Consider the following 24,073-nt stretch of genomic DNA (forward strand, 5'->3'; position numbering starts at 1 on the left):
CCATACCCTGCTCCCCTGTATCAACTTCTGTCTTAGTCACTGTTCTATTTCTGTGAAGAGACACCACGACCAAAGCAACTCTCACATAAGAAAGCATTTAACTGGGGGCTTATTTACAGTTGTTTACATTATCATCATGGCAGTAAGCATGGTGGTGGAGCAGTAGCTGAGAACTACATCCTGAGAGGCAGAGACAAATAGACAAAGATGGAGAGACAGAGACTGGACTTGGCAGGGGCTTTTGAAACTTCAAAGCCCACCCCTAATGACACACTTTTCCCAACAAGGCCACACTTCCTATTCCTTATACACCTTTCAAACAGTCCCACTCCCTGGTGACCAGGCATTCAAATACATGCTCCTGTGAGTTTGAGGATAGCCTAGTCTACATATTGCCTTCCAGACCAACCAGGTTTACAAAGAAAGACCTTGTTTCAAAACAAGCAAGCAAACAAAAAACCAGAAAAGCATAAATCATGTTTGTTTCCAGTAATGTTTTCTGGGGATGAAGCTGAGGCAGGAGAATCTAACCAGCCTGCGTAGTAGCGCCTACTGAGAGCTTTTGTTTGGTTATTTCTGATTGCTGCTTGGTTGGTAGGTTTTTCTATATCGCAGAATCAAACTTGGAGCCTCATTATGGCAGACACCTGGGCACTCAGCTCCAGCCACATCCTGTATGTGTGCTTCAATGTCAGGGCAGTTTACTGTCTTAAATCCACAGCACTTGGACGTGAACACTCCGCTGTGTCGGCCCATAGTTGAATAGAGGGCTGCTAATCATACAACATACAATCTCCTAACCCAGAGCATTTATTGAGTGGCTGTCTGACATGGTATGAATGAGATGCCACCCATAGCCTTAGACATTTGAATACTTGGTTCCCTTACCTATGTAACCTATCTTCGGTGTTAAACAAAGGCCTTACCCAAAGTCCCCTTTCAGTAGCTTGTCCTTTTAGCTCTACTGGCCCTGGGATATGGAAAGGTTGACAATTTGTTAAGTGGTAGAGAGAGGCCTTGCCCAGCATTCCTCAGGCTCTGGGTTTAATCCTTTTCACAACAACAACATCATCAACAAATAATAATAATAATATAATAATGATAATATCTCAAGACTATGCTAAACACATCAAGTCAAGGGGCTGGGGAGATGAGGAATGGCTTGGTTCGTTTTCTGTTGCTGTAACAAAATAGTAGAGACAAGGTTATTTAGGGACTGGAGAGGTGGCTTGGCAGTTAAGAACACTGGCTGCTGTTCCAGAGGACCCAGGTTCACTTCCTAGCACCCACATGGCAGCTCACAACTGCCTGTAACTCCTGTTCCAAGGGATCTGACACCCTCATACAGACATATATACAGTCAAAACAGCAATGTACATAAAATAAAATATATTTATTTTAAAAAAGACAGGTTATATAGAAAAGAGGTTGACAAATCCAAGATTGTATAGCTACTTCTAGGTGTCTTGTATTACTTCAAGTCACAGCACAGGGTAGACGGGTGCAGCAGTATGCCAGAGGCAGAGCACACTATAGTCTCCCGTCCCCGCTGCTGTCCACTCCTTCAAAGAGAACCAATTTTCCCATGACAGCAGGATGCCTGTCAGGTTGGGGAGACAAACAATGTTCATCTTATAGCAGGGAGAGGAGGAAAGGAGATGCATCAGAAAGAGGCTGAAATGAGAGGGAAAGGCCCAGCAAGTTCTTTATGCACGAGAGAAACGGCATTTCATCCTCTCTTACCATCCAGTTTGTGAGTTTTGGCGCGTGCGTGCGTACACGTGTGTGTGTGTGTGTGTGTGTGTGTGTGTGTGTGTGTGTGTGTGAGTGTGTGTGTGTGTTATGGACTCATGTTGGTAGAAGTCCAGAAACCACATCTGGTCTCTTCCTCGGTCACCTCCTATCTTACGTTTTGAGCAGCAGAATCTTTCCCTGAACCCTGAGCTCATGCAGTCAGCCACGCTGGCCAGCCAGAGTCCCAGGGCTCATCCTGTCTCCACGTCACTGGTGCTGGGGTCCAGGCATGTGCTGCTGCTTTCTACTTGGGTTCTGGGGCTCAAATTCTACCTGTGCAGCAAGCACTTTATTGACTGAGCCATTGCCCCAGTTTTGACAAGGTTTTAACAAAAGTTCCATTACGTAATCAAATTCTCCCGCCCTGTCCTGGCTGGCCTTCCCTCGCCTGCAGCCCTTGGCACAAGCTGATCCTCCCTGTGGCTTTGTCCTAACTGTGTGACATGTAAGTGGAGTCCTGCAGCAGATGCCACCCGGGGCCTGACTCCTTGACTCAGCACCATGACTGTAGCCTCCTGGAGTCGCACCCATCAGCGTCAGCACTTGCTTGCTGAGTTGTTCTCCCTTACAGTCACTGTGCTGCTGCCATGGACACCTGGGTTTTGCCTTGGGTAGGACAGGGGCTGCTCTGGCCATTGAGCACATATTTCTGTATGTCTGTCTGTCCTCCCTCTTTTTTTTTTTTTTAAAGATTTATTTATTTATTATATGTAAGTACACTGTAGCTGTCTTCAGACACACCAGAAGGGGCGTCAGATCTCGTTACGGATGGTTGTGAGCCACCATGTGGTTGCTGGGATTTGAACTCCGGACCTTCGGAAGAGCAGTCGGGTACTCTTATCCACTGAGCCATCTCACCAGCCCCCTGTCCTCCCTCTTTGTAGACATAATTGCTCCAAGTCTCACCTGCTGTGCAACTTGCCAGCTGCCCCTAGTCTGATGTGAACCTCAGATGTGGGAGCAACTGTCTCTCCCCATTCCTCTGTCCTTCTAGCCCACCATGGCCCAGATAACTGAATATTACCTCTCCTCATGGACACACGTGGCTCCTCAGAGCAGAAGCTGTGACTCCTGACACTGTCATTGTATGAAAGACCCCATGCTCCAGTTTTGGCATCTCCCTGCCAGGGTAGACTGGAGTGTCACTGGTCCATTTAGGGTCCTACATTAGCTATGATGCTCAATGCTGCAGGAGGGAGCTGAGAACCAGACATGACCAGACCTCAAGTGGCCAGGAGCTGAGGTATGTATGAGAGTTTTGCTTGCATGTATGTATATACACAACTAGTGTATCTGGTATTCACAGAGGTCAGAAGAGGACCTCAGATCCCCTGGCATTGAATTACAGATGGTTGTGAGTCACCAGGTGGGTGTTGGGATCCCCTGGGAGTGTACCCAGTGTTCCTAACCACTGAACCATCTTTTCAGACCTCGGGTTGCCTCTGATTCCTGGCATCACATAGTACTTGTCTAATCATTGGCCTGTTTGCTCAAAAAAACTGTCACGATTCATCTGTGCTGTCACAGATGTCAGAGTCCCCTTCCCTTTGGGGGCTGGGTACTACTTCATTGTGTGGATGAACCACATTTAGCTTATTTATCCACCTCCCGGAGGTCATGGGAGTTGCTTCCATCTCTTGGTGTTTGTGAATGCTGTTGCTATGAACATGGCTGCCCACAGACTTGTTGGAGCCCCTCTCTCAGTTGTTTTGAGGGTGTCCCAAGGAGTGGACTTGTTAGACTCATACTGAAGCTATGCCGTCCCACAGCTGCTCTTTGTAGTCCTGCACCTGACGAACAAGAGAGCTGCAACCCCTGCGCTACTTCATCTCTCCTTACTTCTTTATTTTACTTATTAGGTTTTTGTTTTTGTTTTTGTTTTGTTTTTTGTTTTTGACAGAGTTTCACTATATAGCCCAAGTTGACCTCACACTGTGTCAATCCTTCTGCCTCAGCCTTGTGAGTTGGAATTACAGGTGTGAGCCACCACAGCTGGCATTTTGGGTTTGTTTTTGTTTTTGTTTTTTGCAGAACTGAGCATTGAAGTCATCTGGGTATTGTCTCACAGGTATCAGGCATGGGCCTACCACTGATCTACACTCTCAGCTGCAGTTGCTATTTTGTTTGTTTGTTTTTAAGAATATCAGTCTTGGGGCTGGAGGGATGGCTCAGCAGTTAAGAGCAGTGGCTGCTTCTCCAGAGGTCCTGAGTTCAATTCCCAGCAACTTCATGGTGGCTCATAACCATCTGCAATGGGATCCAGTGCCCTTTTCTGGTGTGTCTGATTTATTTAAAGATGTATTTATTTATTTTATGTATATGAGTACACTGTAGCTGTGCAGATAGTTGTGAGATGCTTGTGGTTGCTGGGAATTGAACTCAGGACCTTTGGAAGAGCAGTCAGTGTTTTTAACCCCTGAGCCATCTCTCCAGTCCAAATAAACAAATCTTAAGGAAAAAAAGAAAAAAAGAATATCAGTCTTAAGCTGGATGGTGGGCACACACCTTTAACCCCCAGCACTCAGGAGGCAGTGACACTCTTGAGTTCAAGGCCAGCCTGGTCTACAGAGTGAGTTCCAGGACAGCCAAGGCTACCCAGAGAAATCCTGTCTCAAAAACCAAAACAAACAAACAAGAATAGCCAACTTTGTGTGTGAGATAGCGTCTCGTTTTAGCTTAGTCCAGGCTTTCTGTTACTGCATGCTAGCCTTTGGTGATTAGGAGACTGCCTTCCAGACAATTAGTCTGGATAGAGGCAAGACACTACTAGACTGGGAATCAGCTGAACCAGTGCTGGAGGGAGACCCAGGCACCAAGAACCGGGGGACAGTTCTTGGGGACAGCCTGAGACTGAGCAGTTCATAGGCCACAGGCGGGAGGCAGAACCCAGTCCTCTGGAGGCCATACCCTCTGAAGCTGTGGGCAGCAGCAGTAAGGGAGTAGTGCTGTGCATGGCCTCCAGGTAGAAGCCCTGTGATAGCTTCTGGGGCCAGAAGAGAGACAGCCAGTCTCTGTGAGGTGGCTTCTGACTGTGGGCTTGACTCCTCCACTTTAGAAAAGCTAGCCCACCCCGAGGGAGGGGCCTTCACCACAAGAGACCAAGAAGACCAGAAGCTGACAGGACAGGAGCAGCAGGGTCAGGATCTATGTCCCCCAGTGTACCAGGCTGTTTCTATCCACTAGAACAGCCCACCAACCTCAACCGTACAGGAAAGGGTTCTATTGCATTCCCTTGGAGCAGAGCCAGGGTCTCAGGGTGACTGTCTAATGCGGCCATCTCAGGAGCCAGGGATGCTGCCATCAGATGTTGCCATCAACAGCCTTGCTGTGTGATGATAACATAAGAGGAACTGTCTGTCTTAGGGGACCTAAGAGTTTATATTATTATTATTATTATTATTATTATTATTATTATTATTATTAAAGGTAGGTGTGGAAGGCAGGGTGCTGCCAAGAGCCAGAGCCAGAAAGGTGGGAAGAATAGGGAATATGGGGTATGTGCAGGGAGAGACTGATAGAAGACACAAGCCTGTGTCATGTCTCAGGCAGGTGGGAACATTGTGGGGCTGAAGCCTGATGGGGTCTGCAGGGGAGGCGCTGGGCTGGCCCAAAGTCCAGGGATGGAGCAGGGTGGTGGAAGGGGAGTGGAATTAGTACCCACTAGAGAGGCAAATGAGAACTGATAAAGGATGTGGCAACGCCAGCCCTCACAATTAAGAGGACAGCTTAATTCCTGCTGTGAGAGCTTAGCGTCTCCCTCCCCCTCTGGGCTGCTGTTAGCACAATACCTTTGCCTCTGCTGCTTCCCACACACAGACCTGGCAGCCTTACACAGACATGGAGTCTCCAGACTTCATCTGAGGAGCCCATCTGGTTTGAAGTAATACAACAAGCAGGAAGGGGAACCGAATCAAAGGCTTGATGTGTGGTTAGGGAAAGGCAAAGAACGTGAGACTCACTGCCAGAGGAGGAAGGTCCCATCAGCCTGCAGGGGCCCAGTCTCTACTTGCTCTGGGCTAGACCCACAGAAGAAGGATGTGAGGTGCTTGGAGAGATAGAGGAGGAGGAGGGGTGGGGTGCAGTGAACTCCTTGACCAAACACAGCTGGACCCTCAAGAAACTCACAGAGAAGAGAAAACATAAAACATGAGTGTCCCAGTGCCCGGAGTCCACATGAACCCTACATTCACATCCAGCGTCACCACAGCACAAAGGGGAAACTGAGGCACACAGCCCAATCCAAGCAGCCTATCCTGCCTTTGCTGACCTCATGCCTTGTGCCTGCCAAGGCCACGCTGGCCCTGCTCCCTCTCACCCCCACTTTGATCTGTAGTTCACCTAGAGGTGGGGTGTCCCATCCTCCACACTCATCACAGAGATCTGGACTTCCCCACTGGGCCTGGGGCTGGAGTTGCAGACCAGCCGGGTTCTCTGCCTGTCAGCACCACTCTAGGCACCCCTCAGCAGCACCCCCCCCACACACCCTCCACCCCTGGCCTCTGCATGCCAAATGTTTCCCTGGGGAAAGGCCTAAGGCAGCTGGTGCTCCCACTCCTCCTTAGGCAAGGCCACCATTGCAGAGCAGGCTCCTGGAGCTCCTAGCAAGGCCTGTGGCTCTGGCCATTTTCCCCTCTCCCCAAGGTGGTCTAGCTCTCTAGTTGGGTGTTTGTTCTGTTTCTGAAGAATTCTGAGGCCTGGACTGGAGCCTAGACTATCTGTACTATCTGGGGATCCCTAGGAACAGCACAGGGGAGGGCCCAACAAGCAGAGTGTGGGTAACTAAGACGATGTAGGTAAAATAAGACACTCTGTACCCACATAGGCCAGCACAGCAGCCTGCAGCAGGGCATGGCAGGCAGTATGGCTACAGAGGAAGGTACAGTGAAAGGAAAAGACTGGCTCTTGTAGAAAGTACCCAAGGAGCTAAAGGGATCTGCAACCCTATAGGTGGAACAACATTATGAACTAACCAGTACCCCAGAGCTCTTGACTCTAGCTGCATATATATCAAAAGATGGCCTAGTCGGCCATCACTGGAAAGAGAGGCCCATTGGACTTGCAAACTTTATATGCCCCAGTACAGGGGAACGCCAGGGCCAAAAAGGGGGAGTGGGTGGGCAGGGGAGTGGGGGTGGGTGGGTATGGGGGACTTTTGGTATAGCATTGGAAATGTAAATGAGCTAAATACCTAATAAAAAATGGAAAAAAGAAAAAAAAAAAAAAAAAGACTGGCTCTTGTAATCATTCAAGTCAACTCTAACTTGTTACCACCAAAAGGCGATTTTGGTTTACAGCAGGAGACATAACTCCTTTTGTGAGGGAGGGTCTTTGTAACTCTGTCTGTCCTGGAACTCTCTATGTAGACCAGGTTAACCTAGAACTCACAAAGAACCACCTGCCTCCTGAGGGCTAGAATTAAAGGTGTGCTTGTTTCTCTTAGTTCTGGAGGCTGGAAGTGCAAGATCAGGGTGATGGAATGGTCTGTGCTCATAAGAGCAGTGGATGGCCTCATTCTTGAGTCTTCGTACAGCAGAAAAGTGAGGGGTCCCTCTGAAATTTTTTTTAATTTTTATTTTATATCTATGAGTGTTTTGCCTTTGCACCATGTGTGTGCAGTGCCCATGAAGGCTAGAGGAAGGCATCTACTGTAGCTCCTAAAATTGGAGTTACAGGTGGTTGTGAAACACTGTGCTGTGCTGAGAACTGGACTCCAGGCCTTTGGAAGAGCAGCGGGCGTTCTTAACCACTGAACCATCTCTTTGGAGCCTGTGTCTTTTATCTGGGTACTAATCCTTCTCAGTGGATCCTTGGGCACCTGCTCCTGCCACCCCCCAACATCATTGCCACCCCTGATTAAGGCTCTACCTCCAAACACCATCAATACCATCGTATTCAGGTGTGCGAAGTCTGAACTGGAGAATGTACACATTCAGAAAACAAGGCAGGGCACGGTGACACATTCCTTGAATCTTAGCCCTCATGAGGCAGAGAAACCAAAAGAAGCCAGATGGACAGATGAGATGGGCCATCACAGAAGAAGAAATTTCTGGAAAGCCATTTCTTATATGGCAGCCAAGGGCTGTTTGGCGGCAGCTGCCCATAGAGGGGTCAGCAGTGCCAAGCAGTAAAGGAGAGGGAGGACATGACAGCAGTGTGCCCTTGCCCAGCCTCCTGTTTACAAGATGTGCTAAGGTTCATCCCTGGGACAGAGAGGAGAAGCCCTGAACTTTGAGAGTCCCTTCCTTTGCTGCCTCTGGTCAACACAGTGCCTGAGTACCTAGCACTAGGAATCACACCAGTGAGTGTACTAGCAGTGGCCCAGCTCTCCTGATGAATGAGCCAGCTCTGGGAGCAGGGATATTTTCAAGGTCAGTGAATTGCACTTAGGGTCTCTGCTCTCTGTGTGTGTTCCACCCCTGCTTACAAAAACCCGGGTGCTGCGACAGCTCACTTCAGCTTAAATAACACAGACATGGAGGTTCTAATGAAACAGCTCTGCCCCACATCCCTGGCATGTTAAAAGAATGTGAAATGGCTGCATTCCATGAGGGAGAGGGGCAGCCTGAAGCTGACCATTGCCCTCTGCAGGACAAACCCCAGGCTACTCCAGGAGACATAGAGTGTCTTTGGTTTCCCAGGCCAGTGTGGAACAGGTGGCCTTGAGTCCACTGTCACCTATAGAAAGAAGCTTGCATTTGAAGGAAGGTCAGGGGAGGAGTTGAGAATGAATGTCCATAGATGTACTCAAGGGGGTGTCCCTATAGCTTTGTCCCCTCTGGTCATATAGACTAGATGCTCTTGGAAGGAATGGGGTGACCACCCAACCTGGGACAGATCAGACATGAGACTAAGTTGGACTGACTTGGGGTTGACATGTGGAAGTGCCCAAGGAAGGCATGTCTCTGATGGCAGCAAGTGCCATGAACACACTGAAACAGAAGGCCAGGGATAGAACCTGACATTTCCCATTTATTTGAGGCATAAGCCAGCCTTAACTCTGGCTGGCCTTCAGTTGGCCCTTCCTGCTGGGGCTCAGGAAGGGAGGGATCAAAGGGTTCCTTTGGCCACTTTGATGGTGTTGAGTTAATGGGGAGTCAGGTCACCCGGCCACCTGGCCTGGGAAAAATTGCTTCACACGGGAGTTTCAAGATGACTCATGACCACTGTCATTGTGCGCCCCCACCCCCAATAACTCTGTGGGGACATTCAGTGAATAAAGTCAATAAACAGGGGAAACGAAATTCTGGGCTGGTGCCAGGCCAGGGCAACGCTGGAAGAGCCGAGCCCGCGGCTTGTTTCTGTCTTTCCGCATGCCATCCGAGGCCGGATGGACAGTGTCCTGTCCCGAACATCATTCCTGGCTTTCACGGAAAAACTTATAGGCCTAGTCCGGTAAACAGGTCAGCGTGCAGGCCCAAGTCCTGCACCCGCAGCTGCAGGTGTGGTGAGCTGAAGTGAAAGCCGCTGCCTGCCCCGGAAAACCGAATGCTCAGCCTGTAGTGGACCCAGGGAGCTGAGGGAGGGAGGCAGCGACCCCAAGGGGAGGGAGGGGCGATTAGAGCTGGGGAGACCCTCACTCCACACCCACACCAGTGACCAGGGCTGGGAAGACTAAGTCTCTGTGTCCCAAAGCCGCCCGGCCCATTCGAATTAGATGCAAAAGAATAGCCACACCGGCAATTTCCAAAAGAGGCAAAACCGTTTATGAAATCGGCGCCGGTGCAGTATCTACAGTATCTACACATATCTACACGTATCTACACCGCCCGCAGGCGGGGCTCTCTCGGTCGTCTACACTGCAATTGCCGGCCGGGCCGGAGGCGACGAGGTCTCGCGGAGAACAATAAATACCACTTCCTTCCGCCTGGACGGGAGCTTTGGCACTGGCGGGCGGGAAACCCGCATGGCTCCCCAGATGGGGAGCGCGTCCTTGGATGGCCCTCGGGGTCGGCGCGCGGGCGCACTATCTGGGGCAGTAGTCGTAGGCACCGGGCGGCGCGGCCGCCGACGAGTACACGTTGGCTGCTGCGGCAGCAGCGGCGGCGGCGGCCGGGTTCACCGCGGGGTGGTGGTGATGGTGCGGGTGCGCGTGCGGGTGCGCGTGCGGGTGGTAGCCGTGGCCGCGCAGGCCTGGCAGCGGGTAGGGCGCCGGCCGGCTCTTGGCCCCGAGGTAGTGGTCGTAGGCGGCGGCCGGGTACTTGTAGGGATGGTGGTGCAGCGGCTCGGACGCGCCCGGCGCCTCCAGGCGCAGATCGGCGTGCGGGGGACTGTGGCGGCCTCCGGATCCGCCGGGTAGCGGGACGAGGCCGCCAGGCCCGGGCAGTGCGGGGCTCAGCACGCGCGCCAGCAGCTGCGGCGGGTGCGTAGCGTCGCCGAGCGCTGCGGGTCCGGAGTCACGGTCGAACTCGCGCCGGGCTTCTGCAGCGTCTGCGGGGAGAGCCGGGGGTGAGCGCAGGGCAGAGACCGTCGGGGCGCACCTGCGGAGCCACAGCCCCCACCTCCACCCCGGCCCGCGCCGTCCGGGGAGCGGCGGGCGGGAGAGCGAGTGCCCGCTTGCCCGCCCGTCGCCTCCCTGTGCAACTCTGAAGCACTGACGCCCGGGGGTGTGGGCGAGGCCGGGTGCGGCGGCAGACCCGGGAGAAGCGAGTGCGCACGGGCTGCGGCCGGCCGCGATCCCACAACCTTAGGTCCTACCTTTGTCTGAGCCATTGGGCTGCGTGGGGGAAGCCACGGGATTCCGAGAGCGAGCAAAGGCACTCACGAGCGGCAGCGCTCCGGGCCGGTGGTTCCGGGGCCTGAGGAAGGGGAGTGGGTCACGTCACCATGGCATCCAGGCCAAGCGCCCTGGCCCTTGCCTTTTCTTCTGAGGGCACTCACCAGTCCTCCGGGTCGCAATCCCGGAAGCCTTTGGCGAAGGGGTTGCTGGCAATCTTAAGCTGCGTGATCTGCGGGGAAGTTGGTGTAAGCTAACCGCGGCTCGCCAACCGACCTCGGCAGCGGCGGGCGGGATGGTTTCTAGGCCTTCTGCACTATCTGGAAGAGAAGGGACCCACAACTGCCCCTGCACAGCACGATGCACCTTCTCTCATCAGACCTACCACTGCCTCTCCAAATAAAGGTAGAAGACTCACGTCCCTGGCTGGGACGGGAATGTGATCACCTCCGCCCTCCTTAGCCCCCCAGCACAAAGAGGGCAACTGAGCTGGCGCCCTAGGAATCTGGGTAAACGTCAGATCAGGCCTCTGATGGGGAGTTTCCGGAATGATTTGGAAAACAAACTTTCAGGCTGCAGTGACAGTTGCAGATACAGAGGTCAAGCTGATATAGGAGGCTGGTCAGGCCTGTGGAGGGAGAGGGCCTGTCTCCGGGACCCCCCAGCAGACCCTCACCCGGTGATTCTGGTAGGCAGTGACTGCAGTGAAGCGTGTCTCCTCAAACACAAAAGTTTTGAAGTTCTCCTCTGCATATTTCTCACTGTCTTTTCGAGGGTCCACATAGACAACATGGAATCGGGGCTGATATCTGTGCATGGAGTTGAGAATAATCTGGAAGATAAGGATGGTGGATCAGCTCCAGCCACGAGGCTGGAGGAGAATTCAGTCCAGCATCATGAAGTCTACGTGAACAGTGAATTTCCTTAGCTAAGTGGGCAAACCCCCTCATTCTTGCAACCCATTTAGGGTCTCCAGGAAAAGCTGCTTCTTCAACTGGCAAATGATGGGATTGCAGATCTTCTTTACCTAGGACCCCAGGGACTGCCCCTGGCCTGGACAGGGTGACAGCAGTGGGGCAGAGTTCCACCCAGCAGGAACCCCCTTCCCCAGGCTGGGATTCCAAAAGACTCCTGCCCTTTTCCCACAAAGGGATCCCCTTTCTAATTAAAGACCCCCCCACCTGAGCTCAGAGGGGGGAAGGGAGGGAAGGTGACCTCATACAAAGGCCAGCATGTCAGAAGCCTGCCACCCAGTGTTGCCCCATGCCCCTGTCTCTAGTCTGGGGACTCTGGAAGGCCTACAACAGGAGACAGCTCATAAGCCAGAGAAGGGTCGCCTACATGGCCATTGTCATCCAGCAGGTTATTGGTCAGTTTCAGCTTGTCGAAAGACACAATCTGTTTCATCCACTGTGCGCCCTTAGCCGGCGAGTCCGGGTGGTAGTGTACTCGGCCAGGTGTAGCAGGATCTGCCTTGCCGGCCACCAGCCAGGAGGAGCTATGGAAAGCATACCTAGGGCAACATCGTGGGAGGGGGGGTCATACAATATAGGGTAAACCAGAAGACCTCCCCACCCCACCCCCACCCCGTCCATGAGCAGAAGGCAGAAGAATCCTGGGAGAGCTTTAGAGTTGTTTGTGATCTTGGTGAAAGCAAGATTCCCAAGAGAGGGGACTGTGGATAAACTAGAAAACTTCCCAAGGCCCAGCACACAAAAGGCGAGGGAAGTCTAGGTGCAGAAAGAGAGGAAACCATTCCCCTCCTTAAATTTCGCTGCAAGCGGGACTGCCTGCCCCAGGGCCCAGAAGGTCGGAGACTGGATTTGGCGTCACTAGCCAGTGGCTTTAGGCACAGGGTGGCCCATGTTCCTTTTATTAATTACTGTTAATTGTCTGAGCAGCCCGGGCCCACCCTGCACAATCTTTACCAGCCACCCCACCTTTCCGGCCCAGCTCTGGAACTGAAGGTTCTCTAGAAATGGGGCAAGGGGACGCGACTGTCACCAGAAGTCATGGGTAAAGTGGCAGACCGCACAGGCCAAGGCATCTGAGCTGCCTGTTGCCAGAAGCTCAGGAGGCAGCTCAGAATATATAGGGTGGAATCTGAGTTAGGCAGGGCCGAGCAGGGCAGGAACAGTCTGTGGGGCAGCCAGTACAGGAGGACCAAGTCATGAGAGAGTTACTCGGCTTGGGTGGGTGGCATTTGAATTCTGTCAGCAGGAAGGACACCCCCACCCCGTCCCAGTCCCCTGGACACACAGTTAGTCTCAGTGGTCCCAAAGACTGGCTCACCGGTAGCGCTTGTCATCTACGGGCACAAAGTCCATGAGCAGCATGTAGTCGGCCATGGGATCCATTCCAAAAAGCTTCACTTGGAACGTGGGGAACATTCGTCTGGGGATGGGGTAGGGAGGTCAGGTCCCTCAGGTAGGGGAGTACAGGAACACTCTCCACTTTAACTTCTCTGGCCAGGCAGCCCCTAGCTCAGCCCTTCCTTCAGGTCTCTCTTTAAGCTGCTTTCTTGGCTCTCTAATCTCAAGTAGGCCCTTATCCAACCCTGGGCAAGGCAGCAATAGGTCAGGCCTCAGGTCCCTTTCTGAAACACAGAAATGGCTAACCAGGTGCCCAGCTGCAGAATTCCAACGCCTGTTCTGACTTCTTTGCTTACACAAACAGCCTTGCCCCAGGAATTCTGGAACTTTCTGGACCTTGCCTCAGCCAGCAGCAGGATAACTAAGATATGGGCCCCGGGACTTGTCTCCCCTTCTCAGAGCCTCCCTGGCTTCGTCCAACAAAGTGAAAGAATTCCCGGGTCCAACAAAGTGAAACCGGTGCAGTAGTGATCCCAAACATCCTCCCCCCAAGTCACACGGACACCCCAGCACTCCAGCCTTCAACTCTCAAGACCTGGCCAGAGCCTCCCCAAGAACCTGTTTGCAAAAGGCTCAGCGTATGTTTTCCTATTTCCTCCCTCTCCTCTAAATCCCTCCAGTGACATTCACGGCCCTCGTTTGCCTGCCCGGACCAGAAGGCCAAGCCGCTGTTGTCTTCAGGAGGCTGTGTTGGGTGGTATGGACAGCTAAAGAGCCTGGAGAAAATCCACAGAGCAGCAGCTAAGGACAGGCCTAAGTTCCCCAGGGAGGGCTGCACAGCAGGGAAACAGAAACCTCGAGAAGGCTTTGCAAACAGGCCCTGAGCCTCCTTGGCCACGGAGCTGGTGTGTACATTAGACACAACCCAGCACCCGCCTTTGTCTACTGGTCAAATCGGGAGCATCTGCAATTGTTCCTTTTTCCCTCTCGGCCCTGAAAACAAATAACCAGGCACTGGCACGGATACCCTGCCAGGCTTGTGAAGAACCGGGCCCACAAGCGGCCAAAATTGAGGCCCAGGAAAACCAGGTCTCGAGTTCCCGGAAAATGAGCGCAATGGCTTTTAAGGGTCTTAACTCTTTCCTAAAATTATCCATACACCTAGGGGATGTTTGCTCTTTGGATTGCCCTACATACTGAACGAAACCCACGCGGGAGTTTCCTAGGTGGCAGCTGCCTAACCGCCGCAGTCGGGCGCACATTCGGCCCAAAGATTTCCCTCGAATTCGAAGAGTCCCAGGACTCGCGGTTGGCGCTCCGCGGGTTGTCGCTGGAGCCGGGTCAGCAGAGAGGCCAGAAGGACTCGCAGGTGGCCCCGCTGCACCTTCATCCGCTTTTCAGCCGGGCTCCTGCGCATCCCTGACACGCAGTCAGAGGCACAGAACGCACGTGGACAGGGGCGCGGGGAAGGGGCGCCTGACCTGCCTGCCTTGGTGACGATCATCTCGGTGCCCAGCTGATTGAACTCGTCCCACAGCGCCTTCATCTCCAGCTGCACGCTCACGCTGGCCACCTTCGGGTTCTTCTTCACCGGAGCCTTGACCGCAGCCGCGCGGCTAGCCCCCGGACCCTCGGACTCCGCCGCCGAGCTGCCAGCCGCCCCGGGGGCGGGCGCGAAAGGATAGGCGCGCGGCGGCGGCGGGCCCGGGGCACCGGGGACTGCAGCGCACGGATCGTAGCGCGGTGGCGGCGGCTCGCGAGGGCCGAACGGGTCGGCGCCAGGCGACGGGGATCCCAGGCCGCTCAGACTGCTGGCTGCGAAGGCTGCAACGTCGCAGAAGTGCGAGAGCTGCGTGAGCCACGGACTAGACACGGCGGAGATCATGACCCGAAGGCCACCCGCCGCTGATCAGAGCGCCGTCCCGCGCGGCGGGCCGAGTGGCGGGCGCTGCGCCGCACGCGCCCCGGGCCGCACCGCCCCACCCCGCGGGCCGGCCCCGCGGAGCCGCCCCGCCCCGCCCCGCCCCGCCGAGACAATAGCCCGTGCCCCTCCCCCCGCCCCTCCCCCGCCGAGGCTCCGCGGGCCCGGGCCCCCCGACCGCTCCGACCGGCTCCGGGGACGACGGGCCGGTGCGCGGCCCTCCCCGCCGCCAGCGCGCTCTGGCTTTTCTTCTGTGCCAGACGCTCCCCAAGTTCTTCTTCCTCTACCTTTTGTGTCCCTGGTTTCAACTTCTCACATTCTGTCTCCTTTCTCTCGCTCCAGCTTCTTCTTAAACCCCCTGCCTCTCTCTTTTCTCGGTGTCACTCTCTCCAATTTCAAATTTTCATGTCTTCCCTTCCGTCTAACTTCTTCCTCTTATTTTTGTGTGTTCTCTACTATTCGTCTTTGCCCTTTCAATCGTAAATGAATCTTCAGCCTTTCTCTTGTTCTTTAATGAAGTTACATTTCTGTCTCAAGCTATCCTATCCTTCATTTTCTCTTTCGTTATCTTTATTTCCTTTGCGTGTATCTGCCTTTCTCACCTTTGTCATATTTTCTGTTTTCTCCTTTTTTTTCCCCTCTTGGCTGCTCTCATTGATTTGTATTTTTGGTTTTTGTTGTTGTTGTTGTTGTTTGTTTGTTTGTTTTTGTTCCCCCGCCCCCTCCTTTTACTGCGTTCCCTGACTCTTCTCTAACCATCTTTGCTTCTTCCAGCTCAAAGGCGCCCCTTCTTCAGACTTCAGAAGACTGCTCAATCCCAGAAGTTGGAGTCCTAGGATGGTGGGTGGACTGACTTTGGGGAATGCCGCCCTTTCTTCCTGTCCCAGAGTCCCAGCTTCAAGGTTGGAGCCCACCCGGCCTAGAGCTCCTTCCCACCCGCTGGGCCGCAGGGCCTCACAGCAGGGGACTGGCGGGCGGCCTGACAGTATAGACGCGGACAGAAGGGCTCACCTTCCATGTCCCTGGTGACTGTGCTGAAGTGCATCCCGGCTGGGGATCCTGGTAGCCGGCGAAGTTTCGCCCGGTCCGAGGGCCTGGGGCCCCGGTGGGCGGTGCCCTCCGAGGCCTCGGCTGCAACAAGAGAGGCGATGCTGAACGCGCTGGCCCGGGCAGACAGCGGGCTCCGCGCGTCCATAGGCGCCCGGGCCTGACCGGCGCCGCCTCCGACTGCGTACGCCCAGCCGCACCGCGCCCAGCCCAGCGCAGGGGGCCCGGGGGCGGGGGCCTGTGGTGCCACTCACAGCCGCCGGTCCAGGGCCCAAGGGATTATGGCGTCATGAGACCCCCCCCATTTTCAGCCAATATTAGCCCAGGAGTCCGAACATTTGGAGCACCCTGGAAATTCAGGGCCCTCCTGCCTTGTAAGCTCTCTGTCCCTGGTCTCTCCTCCCGGGGCCCTGTGTGACCAACGCCCCTTGAACATCCTGCAGCTTTTGCGGAGGTTGGGCGTCCCCTCTATTCGGCGAAGCCACCACCAGAGTCTACAGCCCCAAGAAGAAGCTTCTATGTCTCGAACACTCAGTCCCAATGTGAGATGGCAGGGCATTGGCGAGGCACTGAGATGCTGCCTGAGTCTAGCCCTGCCCTTGCTTGGCCCCACCTGCCTCCACCTCCTCCCCGGCGGCCCCTGCACCTGGGTAAGAGAGCTCCGGCTCTCGCACAGGCCACAGGCAGATAGCCCCAGGGCTTGCGGAGTCCTTCGTCCCTCCGTGCCGCAGAGCTGGACCTCACCAGCAATTGCCCCTACAGGCCCTTTGGGTCAGCTTGCTTTCGTGGTGGGGAAGCGAGCCGTGGGACGCCGCCCAGGCCGCACAAGACCTGGAGCCCGAGCGTCACGCGCACCCCGCGCGCACCGCCCGCCTCTGGCCAGGACGCTTTTACATCCGGAGGGTGGGCAGTGCCCGCTCCTCCGACCTCCCTGCGCACCAGCGGGGCGCAGGGAGGACCGGGGGCGGGGCCTGACCGGCCGAGGGAGCTGAGGACACGTCGGAGAAATTCAGACCGCATGGTGGGGTGCTGTCCCCTCTCCACCCTGCAGCCAGCCTGCCCACACGAAAGGCCTAACTGCTAAGGTGCAGGACCAGGCCTCAGCGTTCGGGCCTCAAGACATGATTACATCAATGCCCCACTTCTCTGGTACCTTCTCTTCGCCTACTATCTCGGGGGCCTCTCTGACCCGTTCAGTATGCCTATGCCCTTTGTGCACAGGATATGAAGCCTAGAACCTCCTAGATTCTACTAGACAAGGCCCAGTTTCCAAGGACTTTCGGTCAAGGACTTAGTAGGCTCTCTGCTGAACAGACTCAGAATGTAGTGGGATGCCTGCAGCCTCTCCAAGGGTTTTGACAGTCTCAGGCCTCCCTCCCGGGCTGTAGCAGCAACTAAGTGGAAGGATCAAGGCCATGACTGCAAGAAGTGGGTAACTGGGACTTGTATAATAGATTGGGGTGTGGGAGGGGATGGTGTGTGTAACTGGACTGGTGCCCTAGCCTGTCCTTGAAAGCTTAAGGACAGACAGCTAAGAAAGGGAGGCTGTCAAGAGGTCGTTTCTTGGGCCCTAAGTGGCTGGCCATCCAGGGACTGACAATGACAGTGACCTGTCCCACTGGCCTAGGGCAGGTCTAAGGAGGGTAGTTTGGAGATTAGGTGGGCCACAGGGTCTTTCCCCCTTTCCTGAGCAGGGATAGCTTATTGTCTCCTGCTGGATAGGAGAGCCCAGTCTTGGGCAGGTGCATAAGGTCGCAGTAGTTATGGAGAGATACAGCAGTATCAAAGATAGTCCACCGCGCCTCTATAAGTTGAGTCCCACGTGAGGATGTAGGGGCAGGGCTCTGGCAGGCGATTTTGCATTATAGGGATGTACCTCATCCCAGGGTGGAGAAGCTGAGGTCTTCCCCAGTACCTCCCCACAACCCGCCAGGGCTGCAGCCACATCCTGGACCTCAGTGCGGCTAATACTGAGAAGTGAAAGTGAAAAACTTCGGGAACTCCTGGTTGCTCTGGGTCAGCCCTGGGGTCCGTCCTGACGCCCCTAGCGTCACCTGCAGTGACAGGAGAAGTCTTCCTGCTGTGGCTGCACTTGCAAGCTACAGTTGGGTCAGTAAACACTTCACAGCAAACAATGCCCCTGAGCAGAGGCTGGGAATGTGTCAGGGCCCCGCTTAACATGTTCTGTGGATGGTTAGCTCGCTCCACTCGCATCGGTCACCCTCATCCTTCCTTCCCAACTCCCCCCCCCCCCAACTAGCCATTACTGTAGAAAATTGGAACCCCTAGAAAGACTAGCTTAAGAAACCCGAAACCCTGCAAGTGCCGGTCCACTCAAGCCTCCCGCCTGCTATAGAGCAACCGCCTCTACTCACTACAGGACCCGACTCTTAGGACCGCCCTTTCCCTGAGCACAGCACCGAAACTGTGAGGTCGATGCCTGGTCGCCCAGTAACTGGCCTGCGCTCCTCTCCTGACGCTGCCTCACGGCCGGCCGGTTCTTGCCCGGAGCGCTAAGGAACGAACCCACTCTGTAGTCCTACACCCTAGCGCGAAGGTTCAGAATGGACACAGAGCCTTACCCCGGGGAAATGCTCCTCCCTCACCTGCACCGGCCGCCGCTCCCTTCCGCCTCGCTCCCCCTACCGGCGGCGCTTCCGTCACAGCGGTAAGGGGCTTGACTGCGAGCCAGTGGTTTGCGCACAGGGGTCCTGAGCTTACACCTCTTAGTCCTGAGGGCGCAGTGCATGGTCGAGGCCTGGGTTGTATCCTCTTCTCCTCCACATGCTACGCAGAGTGAAAAGACCTGCAATTCTCCAAGGCTTGAGGCAGGAGGTTGACATCCCTGACTAGACCATTTTACAGGCCCTAAAACTGAGTTTTAACGTTGAGACTGACTGCTGGTAGGAAAAGAGTGGGGCTCAGAGGCTTGAAATTGGGGGAGCAGAATGGGGCTAATAAGCTGCAAATCTTGCTTTTTATTTTATTTTTATTTATTTTTTTCCTTGAACCCTAGGCTTTGTGGCTGGCGGTATGGGCTCCTGGCTGCACCCAGCACCGTCGCTGGATTCTGTGGCAACTCACACACTCCTTGGTCGGCCATCTGCAGGGTCGGACGCGAAACCAGTAGAATTCCTGAAGTTCCCAATGCGAAGGGAGGCAGACCCCTAGAGATTCCTGCCTACCTCGCTCTGGCTCGGCTCCGCCTCCCTTGGGTACACATGGCTGCCCCAGGGGAGCGGGCAGACCAGCCCCTCACACCCACCAGCCCCACTCCTCACTCCCTGTCTATTGTAAAGACGCGGGCCTCTCAGAGCTTGGCTGCTAGCCGCAGATGTTTCTGCGCACCTTCGTCTCTGGCAGCCTGACAGCCCACGGATCTTAGGCCTTACTGGCTCCCCGAACAAAGTGCGCGGGCCCAGAGGGCTCCCAGCATTGATTCCTGGCTGCTTGGAGCAAAATGCATACAGGTGGACCCGCTCAGAGATCGGGGCGCAGGGGTCCCCTCCTCCAGAAATCAGAACATGGAGGGCAGGCTCGGGCTATGTTCCCAAAGGTGATGAGGGAGGCTCGGAGAGAGGCTGGGCTTTACGTGACCCAGTGATTCAGGATTGATAGCTGGAAATTGCCTCCATCTCCTCCTGCCTGCACGCGGCCCCAAGCACTCAAAGGAAGCCGGCGGCTAGGCCAGGAACAACTTCCCCGACAGGGTTGACGTCGGCGGCTCTGCCTCGGCGTCCGGGACGAGGACCCGCGGAAGTCTCCGAGGCGCAGGGTTCGACCTTCGCCGGAGCCGGGAGCCGTGGGCTTGCAGGAGACTCTGCACTCTTTCCCTCTCTCAGCCCCCTGGCGGCTGCCTCCGCAGGAACCCAGGCCCCTCCGGCGCGCTCCGTCGTCAGTTTGTCCACGCACGTGACTGGCCCGAGGCTATAACCGAGCCATTCTGGGTGACCCTGGGGGACAAGGGCAGATCAGGAGACACACCCACCCACCAGCTCTGGAGGCACGCAGGTAAGAACTGTGCCTCACAGTAGCTGGGGCTGAATGACCCGCGCCCCCACCCCCTGTCTCCAGCCTCCAAACTTTGGGAAATTTTGTGGGGTAAGTTGTACTGGGGAGTGTGCTGGAGGCTCCCTGTCCCATCAAAATCTGGGTCGTTCATCCCGCAACCACTAAGACAAGCACCGCCTGTGTAAATGATATACCCATCCAGAAGTAGGCGCTGGGGTGGCTCCTGGTTGCAGCAGGGACACTGCCCAGAGGCAGTGCGCCCTGAGGCTTCCTCCTCTCCTCTCCTCTCCTCTCCTCTCCTCTCCTCTCCTCTCCTCTCCTCTCCTCTCCTCTCCTCTCCTCTCCTCTCCTCTCCTCTCCTCTCCTCTCCTCTCCTCTCCTCTCCTCTCCTCTCCTCCCCTCCCCTCCCCTCCCCTCCCCTCCCCTCCCCTCCCCTCCCCTCCCCTCCCCTCCCCTCCCCTCCCCTCCCCTCCCCTCCCCTCCCCTCCCCTCCCCTCCCCTCCCCTCCCCTTTCCCTCACCCCCCTCAAACAAAACAAGCTCTGGCTGTCCTGGAACTCTATCTGTAGACCAGGCTAACTTTCCAATGCAGAGATCCTCCTACGTCTGCTTCCAGAGTGCTGGGATTAAAGGACTGCACCAGTACAGCCCAGCTGACCCCTTTCTTAACTCAAGTCCCCCTGTTGGTCTATGACCTTTTCCTTTCTTGGTACCTTCCTACTCTGAAACCCATCAAGCCCACCCCATATGCCCTACCCTAGTATAAGACCTTCTCCTACACTAGAAGGAACTAGGGCTCTGTGGAGTATGGCAGACTGCAGTAAGCAGGGTTTCTGGAAATCAGGGATAGTACCCTAGACCTACAGGGTGTCCCAGAGGAGGATCAGGAGATTCAGAGAACTTGGCCAGAGTGAGGAACAGCTTCCTGTGTACAGCCTGTAGTTTGCTGGGGCCTGGTGATTTGAGTTACTTGACCTTGCTGGCTCCATCTTCCCCTGAAACTCTTCCTGCTCCCCTGAGACTCTGCCTGCATCCCAGAGTCACCTGGCTCTTGTCTCAAGGCAAATGTTGACCCATTGTGGCCCCTGGAATGTCTAGGTCCTGGGGTACTGATAACTTCAGGGTGCACATAGACAAACGGAGACAGAAGATACAGTCAAGAGGAGGTAAAGACAGGACCCTCACTTCAGCTAAGAGGACAGCCTCACACTAATGGTCTCCTGCCCCCATCTGCCTCCCATACAAACAGTATGGCTGCTGTATTCTGGACTAAGGGTCCAGGAAGATGTCCTGAAAGGATTTGGGGAAAAGGATGGTCAGACTGGTGGGCAATGGTATCCTCCCAGGTCACCAGGGCCCCCTGCGGTCTAGAAGTCCCCACAACTCTAGAACAAACAAACAAACAGACGGACTGATGGACAGCTAGGGTCTGAGCCTGTTGATTTAGCTGCCCACTTGGCGGAAGAAGCCAGCCACATGGGGAGTCTGCTGTCCATCTTCTAGCCATAAGAGTCCCTTACCCCAGGTACTGTCAGGCAGAGGTGTGGTTCTGGGCCTCTGAGGGCCTAGGCTCATCCTGGGGTGGAGGTGGTGGCAGGAGGTGACCTGTGGAGCAGGCAGCTGAGGAAAACAGCCTCTCCCCCTCCCCTCTTTGGCCACAGCAGGAGCCAGCCAGCTCTAAGGAGGTGTGCTAACTCAGGGTGAGCACCAGAAGATTGCCAAAAACCCTTCAAGATTCCTCTTGTCTGCAGAACACCCAACAATACACATACTGCCACAACACACAGGAACACTTGGGAGAACTTATCTGAACATGAATGCTCACACATGTGAGCATGCCATAACATATGCCACCATTGGCATAACTGTCTTCATGCACAAAACTGGACAGGAACAAAGACACATGAGCACAGGGTCTTACACACAATTCATGTTGTACTTGCAGACACTTGCCCAGAGTACACACATACAGATCTGGTCACACATGCAGGCTTACCACCCACATAGGTTGTGTAACTGCTCTTCACTGGTGTTGACACACATTTTAGAAATTTAAGTGGACTTTTGATTGACAGTGCCCTTGTAGAACCCTCTGCTGTGCAGTAAGGGAAGAATTAAGTAACACAGTCGGGTGATGTGCTGAGGAGGAAGGGCTTATTGTCCAGGTCGGTGTCCTGAACACTGTGTACTAGAAGAGTGTCCCAGGGGACCATATCAGTAAAGATGACCCTTTTCAATGAATCCACATGGAAGGCATTGTCCATGCCAAGCTGCTAGCCCTGAGTCTGGCATGTTGGTAAATAAGCCAGTTATGAAGGACTAGGATCCTGGCGATCGTTCCATATATTGTTTTTCTTATAGATACTTAAAATAAACATAGGGAAACTATTTTTCAATAGATTTAGTTTATTTATGTACATGCATGTGTGTCTTTGTGTGTCTGTGTGAGCCATGCGCACAGTACCTGTGCAGGTCAGAGTGTGGGTCAGATCTCCTGCAGCAGCTGTACTTCCAGGGAGCCACCATGTGGTTTCTAGGATTTGAACTTAGGCCCTCTGCCAAAGCAGCACATCTTCTTAAGCACTGAGCATCTTCCTGGCCCCCACAAGAGAATGCTTTGGCTTTGTTTGAGGCAGGGCCTCACTGTGAAACCATGGTGACCTTGAACTCTCATACTTGCCTCCACCACCTGAATGCTGGAATTGTAGGTGTGTTCCACATGCCCAGTGAAACTTGGATTTTTGTGTGTGTGTGTGTGTGTGTGTGTGTGTGTGTGAACTGGGCAGTTAATTCATATCCTCGTACTCATTGCAACAGCAGAGCTGAGCTGCTTAGAGAAATTCTTAAATTTGTGCTGAAACTTTTTCTCATAAGGACTTCTTTTGCCCCTCTCTGTCCTCTCTGCCCTGTGTCCTGCCTCTAGGGCTCTGACTTCCCCACTGGAATAGGTATTGGCCAGAAATTTGGTCTGATGTTTTGAGCTCATGTGCCCAGAGCCCATGAAGGCAAATCTTTCTCTGGCTCCACTTTCTCAGAAACTCCCACTAGCTTGGAGATTAAGCTGCCCAGCCTGTCACAGGCACAGAGATGCTGCTGTCACATAACAGGGAGGATAAAAGAGCAGAGGAATCTGATGGACAAGATGTATGGAGTCCCTTTGTCACAGGCCGGAGGGGAACCCAAGCCATCCAGGACTGATGGGGACAGAGGCTTGGATACAGCATGAGAGATACGGAGACGCCCTGGTGGAGGACAAGTGTCCTGGCCAGGTTCTGCCAGCTTTGCTAGTGCCACCCCATACAGATGCAGGAAAGGCATGGAATGCTGTTCCAAAGGGAAGGAGGGCTCCCTGACACAGTGGCCATATCTTCTTGTCCTTTCAGAGCAGAGGAGCCATGAGAGTGAGATGGAGCCACATGGTGAGATGCGTTCCGTGGTAGATACTGTGGTGGGCCCCTGGCCTCAGTTTTGTCACCTGGAAACAATGTGAAGAGTGCCACAGACCCTGGAAAATGGGCAGACCAAGCTCATGCCTCTCACCTCCTCTGCTGATGTCACCACTACTGAGCTCCCTTGGGGCCTTCCTACATCCCAGCTGGTCCCTGAGCACTCTGAGATGACCATTGCCTGTGCCATACTGCTGAAGTCTAGCCTGGAATCAGAGAGAGAAAGCCCCAGGAGCTCACCCCAGGAATGTCTAGTTAGGCACCCTCTGCTCAATTTCCATTGGTCCCTAAGTCACAATGCAGCCTAGATTTCCCAGGTCCAAGAGCATAGCCCAGTCCCACCCAGGCCCTGACAAATCCCTTCTCTGGGACTTTGCTGAGCTAGCTTGGAATTTCTCAAAAACAAACAAATGGGGGAGTCCAGAGCTGTGGTTCCCAGAGCTAAGAAAGGTTCTTCCTGCGTTGGCCTGAGTCTGAGCTGGCTGAGGTTCCAGGCCTGCTGGGCTAGACCCAAGCTCAGAACTTCAAGTCAGGGCAACACCACCCGGTCCTGCCCCTTAATCATCAGCTGAGAATGGCAGGAGTCTGGGCGGTCAGTGAACAGGATCCAGGACAGGGACAGACAGCCACTAGTGGCTGCCTGGGCTGAGGTATCTTGGTAGGTGGCTGGGGCTTGTATGGTGAGGGGTGGCCTGGAGCTTGTATGGCCTGGCTTCATGTGGAGGTAACTCAAGGCAGCCATCAGGTGGCAGTGGTGTTGGGTCCTCAGCAGAACAGGGTATAGAGGCTCTGTGGGAATGTGGGGGTGGGAAAGATGGGGTGGGGGAGGG

The 24,073-nt window shown here is 54.6% G+C and overlaps 1 protein-coding gene and 1 long non-coding RNA gene across 8 annotated transcripts; one reads left to right on the forward strand and one right to left on the reverse strand.

Annotated features, from left to right (window-relative positions):
• Window positions 1–8,743: 8,743 nt before the first annotated feature.
• Tbx1 (T-box 1) lies at window positions 8,744–18,436 on the reverse strand. 6 transcript variants are annotated; one of them, NM_001285472.1, is made up of 9 exons: window positions 18,394–18,436; window positions 15,752–15,871; window positions 14,301–14,643; window positions 12,800–12,901; window positions 11,849–12,020; window positions 11,184–11,339; window positions 10,672–10,739; window positions 10,489–10,589; window positions 9,469–10,221 (listed from the first exon to the last, which is right to left on the reverse strand). In NM_001285472.1, the coding sequence occupies exons 2-9, from the start codon at window positions 15,783–15,785 to the stop codon at window positions 9,758–9,760; spliced, it is 1,440 nt and encodes a 479-aa protein (NP_001272401.1). In that variant the 5' UTR covers window positions 15,786–15,871; window positions 18,394–18,436; the 3' UTR covers window positions 9,469–9,757. The 6 variants fall into 6 exon arrangements, with proteins under 6 accessions (NP_001360867.1, NP_001272401.1, NP_001272405.1 ...); XM_006521979.2 differs by lacking the exon at window positions 18,394–18,436 and adding an exon at window positions 16,532–16,674 and having other exon boundaries at window positions 9,475–10,221; XM_006521978.2 differs by lacking the exon at window positions 18,394–18,436 and adding an exon at window positions 16,434–16,517 and having other exon boundaries at window positions 9,475–10,221.
• Window positions 16,564–24,016, forward strand: Gm35369. Of its 2 annotated transcripts, XR_384718.3 has the most exons (4): window positions 16,564–17,215; window positions 18,168–18,455; window positions 18,804–19,798; window positions 23,181–24,016. It is a non-coding gene; the product is annotated as a predicted gene, 35369 (long non-coding RNA). The 2 variants fall into 2 exon arrangements; XR_003951902.1 differs by having other exon boundaries at window positions 16,564–18,455.
• Window positions 24,017–24,073: the final 57 nt, after the last annotated feature.

Source organism: Mus musculus, chromosome 16 (genome assembly GCF_000001635.26).
Source record: "Mus musculus strain C57BL/6J chromosome 16, GRCm38.p6 C57BL/6J".
NCBI classification, from domain to species: domain Eukaryota; kingdom Metazoa; phylum Chordata; class Mammalia; order Rodentia; family Muridae; genus Mus; species Mus musculus.

Coding starts and splice junctions, on each gene's coding strand:
- Tbx1 (NM_001373938.1), bottom strand. CDS start 15,935: ATGGACGCGCGGAGCCCGCTGTCTGCCCGGGCCAGCGCGTTCAGCATC. Junction 12,902..14,300: donor ATCGTCACCAAGGCAGGCAG/GTCAGGCGCCCC, acceptor CCCCATCCCCAG/ACGAATGTTCCCCACGTTCC. Junction 10,222..10,488: donor GCCCAATGGCTCAGACAAAG/GTAGGACCTAAG, acceptor CTCTCCCCGCAG/ACGCTGCAGAAGCCCGGCGC.